Source organism: Alternaria metachromatica (assembly GCF_023757995.1).
Source record: "Alternaria metachromatica strain BMP 0045 chromosome Unknown scaffold_8, whole genome shotgun sequence".
Taxonomy (NCBI): Eukaryota; Fungi; Ascomycota; class Dothideomycetes; order Pleosporales; family Pleosporaceae; genus Alternaria; species Alternaria metachromatica.
In genome coordinates this window covers 776,376-794,143 of record NW_026055499.1, presented here as the reverse complement: position 1 = coordinate 794,143, position 17,768 = coordinate 776,376, and the positions used below count along the sequence as shown (strand labels likewise).

Here is a 17,768-nt window from a genome sequence, read left to right as displayed (position 1 = left end):
GGGCATTCATATTCCCATCTGGGACGCACCCTTCTCAGATCTGATTCACATTGGCTTGAGGCGCCTGTCACATGGCTCCCTTAGCCAAGAGAATCGGTGCAAGCGCCAAACGCAGCTGGGCTGTCATTCGGGCACTCACCTCCTGCCTAATATTCTCAGATACCCTCTACGTCAATCCTCTGCCTCTTCTCACATCTGCCGGCGACTCTTTCTCACTGCTCGCCATGCAACTTGTTCTCCCGCCGCCTCCCACGCATTTCCTTTCTTTCTTGCTCCGAGGCACCGCGACCGCGCATATCTGAGCCGACCCCACAACACCGCCTGCCGCCCCATCCCTGCACCGCCAACACCGACGTATACAAATAGATTTGGCGTAATACGGCGACATGTCCAACAGCCTGGAAGCAAAGATCGTGGTCCTCGGTAGCCAAGGAGTTGGAAAAACTTCTCTCGTCCACCGATATGTCAAAAACGCTTTTACGCCTCCCACGACACAGTCCACCGTGGGTGCTTCCTTCTTGACAAAGAGGGTTGTGGATATCGACACCTCCACAGTGGTTCGGTTACAAATATGGGATACCGCGGGCCAGGAGCGCTTCCGGTCCATATCCAAGCTGTATTATAGGGGTACGTTACTATCGTCCTTTTCGTCAGACCAACTAGTATTTTCTGTCGCGATACACATCGGGTCTCTTTCCGCTATCTGGATACCCCACATTCGGCAGCCGAGTTCGGATCGTCTACTATCAGCAAACCTTCAGCGCAGAACTAACGTTTTCTTCTAGGCGCAAATGCTGCAGTACTATGTTACGACATCACCGATCCATATTCGTTCGAGGAGATGGGCCGCTGGTTCAAGGAACTCAAGACAAATCTCGGAGAGGACGTGATCCTCCACGTTGTAGGAACAAAGTCAGACGTCGTAGCCGAAGACCCCACCAAGCGAAAAGTGCCCTTCGAGCGCTGCATCGAATACGTCGCCGAGAACCTCCACCCCACACAGAACGGACAACCACACAGTGCTGCAGCAAGCGGCTGGGGCTCTGTACCGGCAGCCTTCCACAGCGGTATGGCGTCGCCACAGAGCAACCGGTCGAGCGGCTTCTGGGGACAAGACCTCGGTTGGGACTGTTGCCACGAGATCAGCGCCAAAGATGGCGAGGGTGTAGACGAAGTCTTTCGCGTCATCACTCGCAAGCTGGTGGAACAGCAGCAGAAGAAGCTCGAGGAAGAGCAACGGCAATACGCCATGGCTGGTGTCACCCCTGCCATGGACAACAACGGGAATGTCGCTGGATACTTCGATTACCCTGGAACGGGTAATGGAAGCTTCCGCTTAGGCACTGGTGACAAGAGGCGAAGCTGGCTGGGCTTCCCTACTACACCCAACGTCGCTGGACATCAGCAAGATTGGGAAGAAGACATCAATCGGGCGCAGAAGAGCAAGAGTGGCAGGTGCTGTTAATATCAGCGCCAACTTGGCTCATCGTATATCTGTACGCTTGTTCGTACCTTCCATCATCACGTTTTTTTTTTCTCAGCGGGGAGTTATCACGACTAGATTCGTTTGAGGACACCCGCTCGCGTTTTTCAGCTCTCTTTTTCACGCGTCCCCATCTCACGACCATGCATACTGTCGTTCCTCGATTGCATCTCGGAGGCTTAATTTGTTGTTTCCTGTCTGTCTTTTGTAGCGAAGCGTTCGAGCGAGTTGTTTTGTATTGCATTTACAGCGGTCATGAGCGTGTTCGTTCTTCGTCTTCTATCGCGTTCTCTAATGATTCTCTACTGGGAGATATGCGAGCTAGATGTCTTCAGCATTGGATGCACAGCACCATAGTGGCCATGGCTAATGTCTACATCATGATCTGTGTTAGTGTACCCTGCCTCGACGCTTCTTCATGAAACAATAGCACTGCTTTGTATTCCTGACAGTGTACCGCCTCCAAATTGACTGCGGTCACCCGAATCGCTGCTCTTCTACGAAATTTCTTATGTGCGTATGCGTGCGCGGATAGCCCCCACGGTGGCTGAACGCACATGCAAAAGGACTTTATCCGGACCTCATATGGGGCTGACCGTAATCATATGTCGCGCCGGTTTCAGCTGGTTGATTCAGCATCATGCGCACTAACAATAGCCTGGAGTAAGCTCGGCTCCAGACATGGTCCATCCGATGGTTGTAACAATGATCGAGGATCAGGAAATGTCTACAGGGACGAATCCAGGTCAAGGATTCACCGCATCACATGTGTCACGGCTCCGGTATCGTCTCGAGAGCACGAATGGTTCGACTGATGGTGAGCACGCATGGCTTAGCGAAAGGAATTTTCGCCCCGGGGCCATGTCTGCATTGCGCATCTGCAGGTTGTCACACCATTACGCCACTCTATTTATCGGAGCGATCACCTCAGCGAAACTCAGGTCAAGCATAACATCCTCTGCTTCTGCTCTCACATTTTGAACTCTTGGCTTTCCTCTGTTAGTCATTTGATTTTTCCGAGATGGCCGAGTCTGGATTTCCCTCTAGTGCCATTGATATGAATACTCTCGAACTGGGGACTGGGACACAAGGTAGTTGCGTGTTTGCCTTTGACCGCGAATTAGAAACATCTGACGACTTTTTTTAGCATCTAATGAAGACCCAGCGAAGGAGATCCAGGAAATGCTGAAGCAGATTTGGGAAGCTCCTGGTACGTTCTGAACGACAGCGAGCGATAGATCTGCTAAAGTCATTACGCGCCTCCAGGATATGGTTACCACGCACATGGCTACCCTATGCAAGCAGCTTTCCATTCGGGTGAGCCGAGTACCTCGATCTACCGTCGTTTTGGCTACCTCCACTCCCGCGTCATCCTCGAGCTCCAGGATCAGTTACGCGAACTGGAAGAAGACCTCAAGAATCTGGATGATCGTCATGCCTTCTCTGATGATCCGACGGAGAAGCTCCGTGTCAGCTCCCGAATAGCTGATCGAGATGCTGCTTGGCAAGAGTACCAAGCTAAACGGAAACGCCCACCGACCGTTCGTTCCAACGGTGAGGCAAGCAACAATGCAGCTCACGTACCAGATCAAGATAAAGATGAACAGCCGAGCGATACTTCGATCATAAGTGATAGAGCCATACTTTTAGCTAACATTGAAGACCGTCTCATCAGATACGACAGGATCTTGCTAAAAGCATCTCAGCTCAATGAACTTCAGCGGCCCAGCAATCGTGACTGGTCAAACATGCGTTTCTGGTATTGGATTACGAAACCTCTGTCGAACGTGCGAGAGACATTCTTCGTCCAAATGAAGGACGATCTGATCACTTTGAAGCCGAAAGATGAGACTGGAAAGCTTGATAGCTGGATTGATGAAATCATTATCCGACTGCCTGAGAGAATGGTCGCCGTGAGTGTTTTAATCATACACTGGGGACGAGGAAAGCTTGCTGACCTCTCGCGATTAGTTCTTCATTGATAACTCGCCGAGGGGATTCCCCAATCCTTACTGGCGCTATACGCATATGGACCGAATTGAGAAAGTCGCTATCCTGGTTGTTGTACTCATCATCATCTTTCTGCTGGCTACACCTGTCTTCATCATGTATCGCATAACGTGGAAAAATACTCGCTCCAGCACGTTCCTCAACATTGGCCTCTTGATCGTCTTCTCACTGTTGTTCGCTGCGTCGATGGGTCTTCTCACAAAGGCAAAGCGAGCCGAGCTCTTTGCCGCGACCGCAGCGTACTGTGCTGTTCTGATTGTGTTTATTGGGAACTTCAGTAGTAACGCGACCTAGGAGAGGGGATAGCGACTGATGTGGGATGTATGATATCGTCGTGCCAACGGAGATATTCGCGCGACAGTGATGTGACTGTTCACAGCCTTCTACAGATTTCCTTGTCTGGATACAAATCTAGCTCAAGTTTCAACACCCGACAAACGTCACACCACTCCCGCGGTCACTGTTTGTTTAGCCTTTCGATCACCAAACTCCTTCAACAGTTGTTCAACAGTCATATCATGGCTACCCGAGGGCGGCAAGAGAACAGTCTCTGCAAGTGCTCGGGCCGTCTCGACCGGACTCAGGCTAATTTCCCTTTTCAGATGCCAGTAGCCCCAGAGTAGACTCATCGAAGCAAGTAAGCCAACTAGCATAGAGCCAATGGCGATCCAAAACGCCAAGTACTCTGCTTTGTACACTAAACCACTGCCTGTGTACGTCCACGTCAACGCAGGGCCTGTCTCGTTATCTGTATACCCCTGTCAGATTTCCATATTGTGAAGGAAGGGTGAGACGACCTTATGGGGCCTTTCAGTACTTACCAGAGGCAGATGCATACGCCATTCTAAACATTACCTCGTGGAGACCCCAGATCAAGTCGTCCGTGGCGTTGTCCCACCGAAAGGCGCATGAGTTGTTGTAAGCGTCCTCAGAGGAGAGAAAATTGGCATATTGTCGCGATGGAACGCCTGATGGTTCCCAAGAGAATTCGCCCCCTTGAGTGTCTGGCTCTTCAGCTTCGTCGCAGAGCTCTTTGCCTGCCTCCGTGGCTCCATCACCAAGGACACCCGCTTCACCTGCAGTTCCAACGCGCGCAGTCGCTTTCTAGGGGTAGCACGATCGATGTCTTCGAGCTTGGCGCATTTAGTGATCTGCTGATATCTCATTTGTCTTGTGTCGACATCGCTTGAGTAGTGCGGAAGGATGAAGAGAGCTGAGAGGTACGATCTGAGAGTTTTCGGTTTGTCTACGTAGCTACAATCTTAGGCTGATATTAATCTTCTGTTGACATTAACATGCTTTTCGTGAACTATTGGCGTTGTGATTGACTTAGACTGCTCCCTTCCTGAAACCAGCAGTCCTTTTCTAGATTCTTTTTTGTCTCCAACCAAGCAAGCTCTTGGTGTATCACATCTAGCGCTAGCATCCTTCTCATTGTATCTCTCAGCCCTCACGTAGGAAACTAGAGGCCCTTGAACCTCCCAAGCGAGTCGGTTTCTTCAAAAGATACGTAGTGATAATGCTTGCACTTGTTGGCGAAGGCCGATTGATCATTTGAAGTTTTGCTCTTATCGTTGAAAGAAAACGTAACAGGACGCCAGTACGGCTGAGCAGCGTTGTCTGGGCATTTGGGCCGTCGTGTTGCTAGAGATCCGGTCCCCGGCTTGTCAATTCGGTAGTGCGCGGAAAGCGTGAGGAGGAAAGGCGGAGAACAGGCCGCTATCGGGTGGGTCTTGGCATTGGCACATTGGTGATGTCATCCTGTCAGCTGGAAGCACCGGGAGCTTCTTCTTCCTGAACATCACAACTAAAGTCTGACAGTTTACCACCCATACACGGCATTACAGCAGATTGCGATGAATGAGCAACGTTGCTTCACCACATCGGACAACTCAGTGATGAGTGGCACCCTTCCAGGGCACCCACGGTGCTGCAGCCAAGAGTATCTAAGAAGTTCACTAAACTTCTCCGCTGCGGACACCAACGTCAACATCAATCGAGACCCGAAGGTCTATTTCAAATCTCTGGGGAAACGATAGCGCCTTACGAGTACGTTTGGTCGACATTAAGGCCAACGCGAGCTAGCGCCTTGGGCACGTAGTCCTTTTCAGTCAGCACAGCCACGCGGGTAGGTAGATCATGGCTCAAAAAGGAAGACTTGGTGAAGGAGTAAGCCCGATCAGGAGCTGGGGTAAGACTACGGATCTTACTCTACCCGCACCAAGATAGCTAGGCGATATCTTGGGGGCGATCGTGGGCTTGATGGATGCAAGCTCGCCTTGCAAAAGTATGGGATCTTCCGTTACCAAGACGGTGGACGGCGTCTTCTACGGCTCGTTCGAGCGCTGTGCTCATTGGGCGCACATGCTAGGTTTCTAATGGGCTCAACTCTCGTTGGCCAGATCCATGCAGACGGCAGCCTCGCATCGGGGTTCACTCCTTCCGTCTGGTATCCTGTCAGCAAAATGGAGATACCAAGACCACTACCCATACCGCTGGTCACGCCTTACATCGCATGTACGGGCTCGGCCATGGCGGAAATGATCTCAAATCATACTGTTGACTTGGCAAAACTCACGTTGAAGATTTCACCAAGACACCAGTGTCCATCTCCAAGAGTCTTTACCACCGATCCATGCTTGCAGTGCGTCGTCCACCGATGTCATCGGGCCAGGGCAAGAAGGAAATGAAGTTGAGCTCTGATGGTGAAGTGGAGAGCCGTATGTGTATAAAGGACCGCACAGGATAGCTTCAGTTGTTTCTCATCAGCATCTCACATCCTCCTCACTACATCCACATACTATTCTACAGCTTCCGCTACTCACACAACATCCAACATGCATTTCACCACCCCCGCCCTCCTCGCTCTCATCTCCGCTCCCCTTGCCTTCGCCGCTCCCACTGCCGGCAAGCACGACTACAAGACCGACTGCAAGAAGGACTGGGACGCCAAATGGAACGCTAAGGACAATGGCTGGAAGAAGAACGAGAAGCTCTTCTACTTCGACGCCGAATACGTCGTCAAGGCCACCCCCGACCAGGTCATCGCCAACACCGGCGCACCTGCTCCCGGTCAGCCCGGCGCCAAGGGCCTCTTCAAATACGGCATCAACATTGCTGAGAACACCATCTGCTACAACATCACCCTCAGTGGTGTAACTGGAGACTACCAGTCCCCTGCGCTCACTGCGACGCACATCCACGAGGCTGTCAAGGGCAAGGCTGGACCACCCAGACTTGTAAGCTTACCTCCTTTTCCTCTTGCATTCTGCATACTTGAGACGATTACTAACGCACATCTCACAGGCCTTCCCCAACCCTACCGGTCCCGATGAGCGCCGTACTTCCGTTGGCTGCCTCAAGGGTCCCTTCACCGTTGGCGTCATCAACCCGACTACCCAGAAGGACCAGGCTGATGGCTTCCACGTCAAGCAGATTGTAGCCAACCCCAAGGGCTTCTTCACTGACTCGCACACTGCGCAGTTTGTTGCTGGTGCTGTTAGGGGTCAGCTTGGATACTAAGCCTTCCTTGGGACAGTAATAGGGGGAGGAAGTAATTGTTGTGGATAATACCTAATAATTTGGTAGTTTCTAATGTCTAAGAAATACACGCAGTATCTATACAAAGTTTTCATGGCGTGACTTTTCCGTGGTCGTTTCCGTGCTTGAGGTTCGCAAAGGGTCTTGATGCAACTTCGGTGGTTGTGTACCATGGTTAACAGGTCACGCACCCTGAATAATTCGTAGGCAGCAGCGCAATCAAGAGAGACTAGAAATTCGTGCAAAATCACATTCTGTAACAAATCCCTTTGTCGCAAATCGCTCATACCTATAAAAGGCTACTTCTAGAAAGTGTTTCCCACTCCTTACCTTATACTTAACCAACGTTACTAGTGAGTACTTCACCTCTGGTCTTAGGCATTACTGACTCACAAGAATCCGCTCAACGTTTCAACACCAAAGAAATGCAACCTTGGAACATGCCTATTCCGTTGATCCTGGCTATGCGCAACCGGCACCAGAGACTCATGGAAGAGCAACGGAAGTTGATTGAAGAGACCAAAGAGATTAAAGAGCACACTCAAAAGATAAAAGAGCAAACTAAAAAGATGAAAGAGCAAACTCACGCTCTGACTCGATCCAGGGAAGAGTTGGAGAATATTTCACGGCGTCTCCATGTGCAAGAGGTCCGATACGGTACAAAGAAGCTTTATTACCTGAATTCGGCTGCTTTGTTATACCCATTTCTTCTTCTCGGATCTATAGTCTTCTTAATAAAGAAGCGCTGAAGAGGGGTTCGGTCGGATACGGCTCGTGGTTACACTCTCCCCTCTCGGAAAAATTTCGGAACATTTACGGTGGTGAAGTCTTTCACTCCTCCGCATTGATAACATTCGACTCAACCCAGACTGTAAATAGAAACGACTCCCTTCTCAACTCGATCTGGTTATATGCATGTCTTCCGGCTTTTGCCTGATGTCCAAAAGTCCACGCTCGTATCCCGTGGTGAAGGTGAACAAGGTGTCCAAGCGCACTTTCCCTTCTTCGCCATGCCCTCGTGTTTGCTACCACTAGCGCGCCTCGTCTCTCACCACTTACCAACACCGAGCTGCTTCCAAAATCAGTCTCTGCATCGTCTCTTCTGCCCATTCGACTGCCATGGCGCTCTCGAACCCCGCCTCAGGTACCGCGTTGTCAGTGACCTCGACACCCGACGCCGACCTCGCCAGCGCACTCGATATGCTCGCGATGCAAAACCGCTCCATCCCGACACCCAGCAAATGCCACATTGACAGATGCGCCACCGAGATTATGATACAAGTGGCTGAGAGCCTAGACTACAAGGGTCTATGTTCTTTGGCGCGCGCCTCGAAGCGCTACACAGAGGTTGCGCAGGATGTCCTCTACCGCTTTGTCGACCTTCGTCCAGAGGACCAAGATTCAGAATATTTAGAGGGTTCAGATGACGAGTCCACATTCGACCGTCCCACCAAGTCTGCTCTCGCCGTGTTTCTCTGGACCATCAAACAAAAGCCTCACCTGGCTACCAAAGTTCAGGACTTATGGTTCCTGCCGCGTTCGTTACCTGTCGAGTATCCACAGCTTATGTATTCCGGCGTGTCGCCCGTCTCTCTAATGGTCAAGCCCGGAAGCTATGTAATCGAAGTGGATGAGAAGAACCTCGCTTGCGATCTTCTGGCTCGCCTCACCGAGTTGCGTTCTTTGACCATCACCGCTCTGGACGAATACACCTGCAACACCGAATTGGACTATCCTGATGGCTATGGCCAATTTTACCGGAAAGGTGAAATCAACAAGAATGTCTTCGGAAGATTCCCGATTCCCGTAGAAAATCTCGTGCGTCTACCCTGCTTTTCGAAGCTTACATCTATCTACCTCTCTCATGGTTACCTGGACTGGTCGGTCGTTACATTACCTACATTACATGCCCTGTGCATAGGAATCCGGGCAAGATTGGAGACACCGTCACAGTACGCCGAAGCCCCCAATATCACATCTCTCACAGTAGGAGCTGGAAACGAAGCTCAAGACGTCGATTTCCGGGGAGCGTTAGGTTTTCTCAATCTTCTCCCAAACGTTCATACATTGACTTTGGGTTCGTATATGTGGGATGTGGGCCACACCAGATTTCCTCAGGGTGATAGAGACGATTTCGGCCATTCAGTCTCAGGGAATACGGGATCATTTCACCCACACGTCGTGCAGACATTGCTTAGTCGGGGACGTTCAGTCGAGAATCTGATTTTCACGTACGCAACGCCTGTACGTTTTAGCGAGGCTTTGACTATTCGCCTGGACGTCAGAACCTTCGAACAGCTACGGCGGATCCAGATTGCAGAATGTGCTTTGGTGGATAGTCACAAGTTCCAGCGACCTGCAGGTTCCAGCCCGTCTCAGCTGTTACCTCGTGGTATTCGAACTCTAGTCATCACCCACCCTAGGTCTCCAGGGCCAGATGACGGGGACTGCAAGTCCAAGCTCACAAGCTGGTTAGGAGAGCTGACGAAGACCGACTTTCCAGACCTAGAGCGAGTTGAGGTTGTGTGTTCGGTCGGATATGGCGATGGTGTGGGTTTCAAGCAGCGTCTTGAGCAGTCTGCAGAAGTTCGCTTCCTCGAGACTATCGGTGTGGCAGTGGTGGTCAGGAAGGAGTGATCGACAGTAGGGTGCGTGCCGGCGTTCAGTCGCCAATCGAGCGTCGGACATAGCCATTTTCAAGATGGCACTAAGAGACACCTAAGAAGTACTCGTTGGAAGTCTTGTCGAACGACTTGCATCGTGTTACGTAGCATACACCTTCCTCCAAGGTGCATTGAGCCAGGCATTAACAGAACAACGAGATTCTACATACACAAAGCCCATCGTGCGCGTATTCGAATAAGTGCCTTTCCTGTTCTCGTCGTTAATGTGCGCGACCTATGATCGAACACGTGCGTCAGGTACGGAGATGATAGATGTCTGACGCGGTGCCACCTGACGATAGTGTCAACGTGGCGATGTCGTTGTTAGCAGCTGCGGCGCAAGGCGACCCGTTTCAGGTTGCCTCATCAGTCGTATCCGCAAGGCATCAGTATTGATTATCTTACTCAGCTGCGTCTCTCCCCCTCGCGCATTCCTCCACAACCTCCCTTGTTTGCACCTCCACCCATCATCTCATTTCGACTCATCGCGCAGTCTTGCATCACGCGTGTGCGCACGATCCCTTTGTGCGAGCGGCCAAACAACGCGGCACCCTTCGGAGTTGTTGTCTGACCGATCAGAACGCTTCGGCGATTGGATACTGCCGTATACGAAGGCAGGACTATTGTTTCAGCATCGCGCGATACCCGTAGTCCCGCGCTGTTTCCGTTGTGTGAGGGAAGCTGGACAGCGCCCCTGGCACCATCGTGTTCCTCGCATCGCACGTATTCCGCTAGCGTGCTAGGCACGCTCAATTACACGGCACCCCACACTTTACCACGAGCATCGTCATGGCATCCGCATCGATAAAGACGAGCGAGCTGTCGCGCTGGCAGCCATGGCTTGCAGAATGCAATATTGCTGGCGTTGAGCCTAAGGGTTGGATAACTCTCCTCGCATTGTTACTTCCCCTACTATGCTTCGTCGCTTTCAGAAAGTACCGCAAGATGCAATACCAGAACAAGAAGCCGTTCCGGTTCCTGGACCTACCACAAGAGCTGCGGGATATGGTGTACGAGCATTTCCTTGACGACCCCATCTACCCGCAACCAGCGCGCAACGAAACCCAGCGCTCAACGCTGAACTGGATGCGACCCGCGCGCTGGACATCCACATCCACATCATCGCCTGCACGACACGAGAGTAAATGGATATTCCTAGCGAACAAGCAAGTGTACTCCGAATACATGGACATGATCTGCAAGCGCAAGACCTTCCACTTCAGCGTCACGCCCCAGACCTACAAGCCCGCCACCAGCACCCCTCCATCTGCATTCCCCGCGCCATCAACACAGGACAACCGAGTATGGAACATCTCGCCCGATCTGCTCTCCAAGGTGCAAAACTGCTCTCTCAAGCTCGTTACAACATCCTCCATGCTCGGCGTCACAGACCCGCGCTCCATGACATCCTCATCCTGGACGCTCGGCCGCCGCATGCGCGAGCAACTCAAACACATGTCCAACGTCAAGACCTTTACTCTCGACGCCAAAGCCCTCGGTGATCCCCTCTGGAACCCGCTTTGGATCTGGTACCATGCTTCCCAATCGCTCAAGATGCTCGGCACGGAGTACTCTGACACCGTGCCGCGGGGCCCGCAGCTCACTGGCATAACATTCAGTTTGGATACGTGGAGCCCGGGCGAGAACTATTTGAGAAGAGATGAGGCGAGTGGTGGGCAGTGGGTGTGGTATTGCATGAAGAACCATCTTATTGGGACGGATATGGGTGCGGACATGACGGTGAGGGAGTTTTGCGCAAAGTTGTATCAGGAGTGCAGTATCTGTAGAGTGGATGAGGAGGGGGATACGACTGTGATTTGAGACGTTGCGCTCGGCTGGCCCTGGCGGTGTTTGGGCGGAGACTTCTTCATTGTATTGAAGGCTCCGGCGTCTGTTTGTAGCTTTTTCCTGCGTATCGCATGCGCATGATTGTATTCCTAGCACTATTCTTATATCATTCCAGAGAAGCTGTTCTCAGCCTTTACTTCTTCTGCTCCTCCATCATCTCCTTTGCAGGCAGTGTCGCATACCGCGCCATAACCTCGATGTTCTTCTCCTTCATCATCTTCTCATCCGTCTTACTTATCTCAGCCAGTGTCTTGAAGTAATCGATGTAAAACGCGGGGGTATACGTGTTGAAGAACTTGGACTCTTCGTTTGTAGGGTTCGAGAAGGTGTGGGGTGCGCGGATGGGTACGGTAACGTAGTCTCCGACGTAGGCATCTTGAATGGCGCCGTCGGGTGCGTGAAACTGCGGGGACGGTTAGCTGTGTTATCTGCAGAAGCTGGATGGAATGGGAGGAAAGATAAAGACGTACCCGAACCATTCCCTTGGTAACAAGGAACGTCTCGTCGTGCATCTCATGCCAGTGTGCTGGTGGCCCAGGTGTGTTTGGAGGCAGTGTGAACTCTGCAGAGCCTATGCGGTTGTCTGTCCGCGATCCATCTTCCATGACTCTGCAAGTGATTTGACCTAGTTTGAGAATTTCGCCTTGCTTTGCGGAAACAAAGTTTATGGGGCGGCGTGGCATCTTCATGCTTGCCATTGCTTGTCGGGCTTCGTCATCCATTGTGAGCTCGAAAGTTGGAATGTGGAGTGGTGTTGTAGAGTTGGGTGTCTTCCTCGCTGGTGTATTAGGTAAAGGTGAGCTGAGATACGCCGAGAGACTCTAGGTCAGTCATATACATAAGTGTGGTGGATGAAGAGGCTCAAATGTAAGCGCTGGACTTTACTACTGCGGAGAGCCGGCGGATGCAACATGTATCCCCTACAGATTGCTCGGATGTCCGCGCCAATAGATGACTGCGGGAGGACATCTTTCAACTATAGAAGGACATCACGTACCCACAAGGCAGTTTCATACGTAAATTTTGTGAGATGATGCGTTGTCTGAACTTCGATGGGATGCTGCCACCGCGGGGATTGAATGATGCCCCGCCAGCCGCGCCTAACTCAGGGTTAGCGCGGGGCCTTTCCCTTTTTGGCAGGCCTGATCCTTCCCCACCTTTGTCCGCCCTGTACGCCCTTCCACTTACCTGCAGCGTACCTGCATGGCTGCCTGTCACTGAATATCGTTGTGACGCGTCTGATCGCTGCCTAGGAAGCAGCATATTCATCAAGGCTAACCTTTCCACACCCGAAGTCTACTAAACACCAGCCAGCTCGTCTCAACCCCCAGCATCTCTGGACAACCACAACTCCCTTCAAAATGTCGCAAGAGATTCCGCAGAAGATGCCGAAGAAGATGTGGAATGTCCTTGAGAACAACCCAGAGGTCATGAACCATCTGGCTCAAGACCTCGGTCTGGACACGGCAGCGCTCTCTTTCTACGACATCTACTCACTCACTGACTCCGACATGTTGAGCTTCATCCCGCGACCAGCGGTAGCACTACTTGTCATCATTCCTCTAACACCGACCTGGGACGAGGCCCGAACAACAGAAGACAAGGACAAGACCGAGTACGAGGGCAAAGGCGACGCCGAGCCCGTCATATGGTTCAAGCAGACCATAGGAAACGCTTGCGGCAGCATAGGCCTTGTGCACTGCCTGCTCAACAGCGACGCTGCACAGCACATCCAGCCCTCTTCAACCCTAGACCAGATCCGCGAAGACGCGCTACCAAAGCCCATCTGGGAGCGCGCGAGAGTGCTCGAAGACTCCGACGCGTTCGAGAAGGCTCACGCAGACGCCGTGGAACTGGGAGATTCTGCCCCACCTGCAGAGATCGAGGAGGCGCATACCGGTCAGCATTTCGTGGCTTTCGTCAAGGCGAGAGATGGGCACCTGTGGGAACTTGAGGGCGGGCGCATGGGTCCGCTTGATCGGGGTGTGTTGGGGGAGGACGAGGATGTGCTTAGTCCGGCTGCGTTGGAGAAGGGTATTGGGCGTTTGATGAGGATCGAGTCTGAGAAGGGGGGAGACCTGAGGTTTTCTGCGATTGCGCTGGCTCCAGCGATGAAGTGAAGGTGTCGCATCTGGTCCATCGGGTACGCCAATTGTCCTCCGCATGTGGGCTTTTGCTTTACACCACTGCAACACATCTCACAACCAAGGCATTTATGCTCTTTCAATCTCACGTCTTACATTCGCATGTTCGTTATGCAAAGATATGTCTCGTATTGTGTGTTCTCCTTCCCCATCTACTAAAAGCCTGAGCATACTCAGTCTTCATACCCCGCTTCACTCATAAACGGACTCTTCCCACGTATGCTCTTCCCAAACCTCAACAGAATTAACGGAATGAAACTCAACGCCAACGCGATAAAGCCCAACAGACTACTCGCCCAATTAAATCCCAACGTACGATACATACTCTGCGTCGCAAGCGGCAAGAAAGCCGCCATAAAGTTCTCCAGAAACGCAATGCCCGCGATAGCACTAGCAGCATACTTCGCGTACGCATCAACCACATACGTCGTTACTCCCGCTGTACTACAGAACATGCCGAAGCCCACGAAAGCGAGCGATATACTGGGTACGATCCACGGTATGGAAGAGTAGGACGTCCATGCGAAGTAGAACAGTCCACCGCTCAGACCGATGAACGAAGCTGGGATGCTGAGATAAAGTCGCGCTTCTGGGATCGGCTGCCCTGGGGTTTCGGTGTTGCGTTTCGCAGATGCGAAGTAGATGCGGTCTTGGATTAGAGATGCGATGAGGCCGATGAGCTCCCCGATTACGACAGCGCATTGCACGAGGCCTGTGCCGAAGAATGTCCAGCCGTACAGCTCTGAGAAGACCTGCACGATGGATTGCGTGAACATGAAAGCTGTGCCGATGCAGAAAGCGCTCCACAGTCCAAAGGAAAGAACGACGCCTTCGGTGCACAGCATACGCGTTGGTCGAACAAGCGTCTCCTTGAGAATTTCACCAAAACTTGTGTGCTCTCTCTCAGCCTGGGCATACACCTCTTTCCCCGTCTTTGCGCGAATATGCCGTGCGCGTTGAGTGAGGATGACATCCGGTCGCACCTCAGGAAGAAGGAAGAACAGTACCGGCATAAGAGCGCTGTAGAAGATGATTTGACTCAGAAAGATCCTACGTCCAGATTAGCCAGAATCCCGCGCAGCAACTAAAGCATGTCTTACCATCGCCAAGTCGTATACTGAACAACCAAACTACCAAACACAGGCCCCATATTAAGCCCCGCAAGCAATGCGAAGATGTAAAGCGACGTCCCAGAACTCTTCGCTCTCCCATCCCTCCAGATATCGCTTACAATCCCCGACGTGATATTCGCAAGTACGCCCGAGCACGAACCCGTAATAATCCTCGTTATGATCAACGTCGCGAAGTTCTTGGCCAGCGCTTGCGGAACGATGAAGATGATCAATACCGCGTAGATGGCCATATAACTCCATCGCACACCAAAGTTCTCCATTAGGGGCAGTCCTAGTAGTGGTGCTGCGGCGCCTCCTAGGTTCCAGCTTAGTACTGGCCAGTACGAGTGCGGAAATGCTTCATCGCTGACGTTGAAGCTGGTGTTGATTTGCTCGGCGGCGGATGTGAGCATTGTTCCTGAGACTTGGACGACGAAGGTCATGGTGCAGGCTAGGAGCGTGGTCCGCCATTTCTTCGACGGGGAGAAGTTGAAGGGGTTGGATGGGTCTGTTGGTGAGGTCCAGGTAATGAATGTAGGATCGGACTTTGAGGCGGGCGGTGGTGTAGATGCTCCTGATATATCCTGGTTCGGTCGATGATCTCGCTTTTCCTCTGTCGTCTGCGAGCTCAGACTTGTCGAAGATGTCGAGGTCGGTGTTGGAGAAGCCATGATGGAGTAGAGGCCACGGCTAAGACGGACCTAGCGTTGCCGGGTCTGGCTTATAAGTCGGGTTGTTGGAGGCGAGGGTGCGACTAAGCAGCAGTCACCCAATGCTTACACACACCTTCACACCCTTCCTAGTCCAGTCACAGGTAATATGCTGTTGTAACTCGAGTGCGACTCATGTAACCAGACGCGTAGATGCAGCTATCCGCAGCGGCACGCGCCTTTTGCCGTAAAACTACCCTTTGTTGGTTTCACAATGACCCCAGAGCTCAGAACTCGCATGAGCCGAAAAAGACCTTCTCAGAACACAAGCCTTTCACAAGCACCAACCCCAAGAAACCGATGTTGTCTGGAGCTTGGTAGTTGAGTGGAGTATGGAAGACCAACAACAAGCATCGCCCCATTTTGCTCGGCGGTCACCATGCGAGGTGCAAACAAAAACCTGACTCTCGCTGACATCACGGTTCATAACATGCCTGACTAAGTTCACTGGATCGCTCGTGCGGCCTTGTTAACTATAACGTAACGAAAAGTGGAAGCGAGGCAAGCGCTGGCTTGGCGGGCCGTCGGTCTGGCATTGTGGGGCGGGGGCATCTAAGATCGAGGAATCCTGGGGATGGGGTTCAGTGCGCATGGTGGTTGAGGGCTCTTTGGAGGGTTGCGAAGGTTTTGGCGATGGAGGATTGATGATGGTTGAGGAGATGCGATGAAGGCGTTGAGCCGGGATGTAGCCGAAGATTTTGACGCTAAACTCTATTTGTTTGTCCCGATTCTATCAACTTCTTATTCCGGTCTTCTTACACATACCTATAGATGTACCTCTGATCTGGCCGCTTACGCATAGTCCTCCCTCGTTCCCTTCTCCGCGCTTCGATAAATCGCCTCAATCATTTTATGCCTAACAACAGCCTCGTCCCAAGTCGTAACACTGCCCTTGCCCTCTCCAGCCCATGCATCCCAAGCCCTACCCACATTGAACGAAGGGTCTTCAGCCTTCTCGACCTCAATCTCTTTCAATTTCTCTTGGCCTAATGCAATCTTGACTGTAGGCTGGAACATCTGCACATGTCCGTTCGGTCCTTCCAACACGAGCGTACCCTCGGATCCGATGATCTCCCAGTAGAAGTCCCGTCCGGTGCGTGAAAAACCTGGCGCATATGTCACGTCGACGTTTCCGCCGCCATTGACGAGTTCTGCGGTGATGGAGACGAAGTCGTGAGACGTTTTCGCCTCTTTTTTCCCGAGGGGCTTGTAGTTCTCGTCTACGAGCTCGAGCTCGGGGTATCTGTTCGACAGCACAGCGGAAATGGAGCGTAGTTCGCTGGAAAAGACGTAGCATAGAGCGTCAACGGCGTGGCCGAAGGGGATAGTGAGGATGTTTGCGCCGTTCTCAACGGGGTGCATGTACATGTAAGAGGGCATGGTTGTGCCGCCGAATATCATGCCCTGTTGGTTTCTGCGTTAGCAAGCTTGTTCATCTCATAGACCATGTGCCTTCTATTTCCTTTCAGAAGGATAGGTTATAGGACTCACATGACCGAACATTGTCGTCCCCAAGATCTTGCCCAGCTTCCCCGACTCAACAATCTCCTTCGCTTTCAGAATTGATGGGTTCTGGCGTGCTTGCAAGCCCACCATGGTCCTGACACCTTTCTCTTTAGCCAACGCCGTCAATTCTTCTGCTTCTTTCTCGTTGCGAGCCAAAGGCCATTCGCAGAAAACATCTTTTCCCGCTTCCAGAGCCGGACGGATGAGATCATAGTGTTGGGGCACGTTGACGCTAACAGCAATGATGTCTACGTTGGGATCTTGGGCGACTGAGCTGGGAGAGTCGTGCGTGGATACGGAGTCTAGAGAGTACTGTTTGGCGGATGCCTGAGCTGAAGCGAGAGAGCTGTTCTGAAGGGCGGTGAGCGCATAGTGCGGAGTGCGTTGGAGGTAGGGAAGATGGGACTTCGATGCCCAGGATCTGGTACTGTGTCAACTACCGATGCTGATCAGTTCAGGAACAATGCGAATGTACCCTTTAGCAGATAAGCCAATGAGGCCGATGCGCTTTTGTGAGGTGGTCATGATAGGTCAGTACGGCACGCGACTTCGGAGGATCGTCAGCACGGTGAACGGTGAGCAATCAGATGCTTACTCAAAATAGCGAATGCGTACCAGTTTCATATATCAAACATCGGAATAACTTCACATTCCGCTGTTTCCGCAAGCTTCCATCCAAAGCGGGTACGGCCGATTGGTGTCGCGTCATTATCGCGTGGTATGCATGACGCCATTCGCAGCTCCCCCGCTTT

At 52.1% G+C, this 17,768-nt stretch overlaps 8 protein-coding genes across 8 annotated transcripts; 5 read left to right on the top strand and 3 right to left on the bottom strand.

The window, feature by feature from the left end:
• Positions 1-386: 386 nt before the first annotated feature.
• On the top strand, positions 387-3,465 carry J4E83_004700 (uncharacterized protein; the record flags this gene model as incomplete). Its single annotated transcript, XM_049331626.1, has 4 exons — positions 387-627; positions 786-1,460; positions 2,631-2,693; positions 2,786-3,465. The coding sequence occupies 4 exons, from the start codon at positions 387-389 to the stop codon at positions 3,463-3,465; spliced, it is 1,659 nt and encodes a 552-aa protein (XP_049189400.1).
• A 2,865-nt stretch (positions 3,466-6,330) lies between these two features.
• J4E83_004699 (uncharacterized protein) lies at positions 6,331-7,015 on the top strand (the record flags this gene model as incomplete). Its single annotated transcript, XM_049331625.1, has 2 exons — positions 6,331-6,732; positions 6,800-7,015. The coding sequence occupies 2 exons, from the start codon at positions 6,331-6,333 to the stop codon at positions 7,013-7,015; spliced, it is 618 nt and encodes a 205-aa protein (XP_049189399.1).
• A 1,137-nt stretch (positions 7,016-8,152) lies between these two features.
• On the top strand, positions 8,153-9,670 carry J4E83_004698 (uncharacterized protein; the record flags this gene model as incomplete). Its single annotated transcript, XM_049331624.1, has 2 exons — positions 8,153-9,063; positions 9,373-9,670. 2 exons carry the CDS (start codon positions 8,153-8,155, stop codon positions 9,668-9,670), a joined length of 1,209 nt encoding a protein of 402 aa, XP_049189398.1.
• Positions 9,671-10,485: 815 nt separating this feature from the next.
• On the top strand, positions 10,486-11,517 carry J4E83_004697 (uncharacterized protein; the record flags this gene model as incomplete). The annotated part of the gene is made up of 1 exon (XM_049331623.1): positions 10,486-11,517. One exon carries the CDS (start codon positions 10,486-10,488, stop codon positions 11,515-11,517), a length of 1,032 nt encoding a protein of 343 aa, XP_049189397.1.
• Positions 11,518-11,677: 160 nt separating this feature from the next.
• On the bottom strand, positions 11,678-12,233 carry J4E83_004696 (uncharacterized protein; the record flags this gene model as incomplete). The annotated part of the gene is made up of 2 exons (XM_049331622.1): positions 11,678-11,947; positions 12,015-12,233. 2 exons carry the CDS (start codon positions 12,231-12,233, stop codon positions 11,678-11,680), a joined length of 489 nt encoding a protein of 162 aa, XP_049189396.1.
• Positions 12,234-12,905: 672 nt separating this feature from the next.
• J4E83_004695 (uncharacterized protein) lies at positions 12,906-13,664 on the top strand (the record flags this gene model as incomplete). The annotated part of the gene is made up of 1 exon (XM_049331621.1): positions 12,906-13,664. One exon carries the CDS (start codon positions 12,906-12,908, stop codon positions 13,662-13,664), a length of 759 nt encoding a protein of 252 aa, XP_049189395.1.
• Positions 13,665-13,861: 197 nt separating this feature from the next.
• Positions 13,862-15,471, bottom strand: J4E83_004694 (uncharacterized protein; the record flags this gene model as incomplete). Its single annotated transcript, XM_049331620.1, has 2 exons — positions 13,862-14,738; positions 14,789-15,471. 2 exons carry the CDS (start codon positions 15,469-15,471, stop codon positions 13,862-13,864), a joined length of 1,560 nt encoding a protein of 519 aa, XP_049189394.1.
• Positions 15,472-16,302: 831 nt separating this feature from the next.
• On the bottom strand, positions 16,303-17,541 carry J4E83_004693 (uncharacterized protein; the record flags this gene model as incomplete). Its single annotated transcript, XM_049331619.1, has 3 exons — positions 16,303-16,914; positions 17,002-17,437; positions 17,492-17,541. 3 exons carry the CDS (start codon positions 17,539-17,541, stop codon positions 16,303-16,305), a joined length of 1,098 nt encoding a protein of 365 aa, XP_049189393.1.
• Positions 17,542-17,768: the final 227 nt, after the last annotated feature.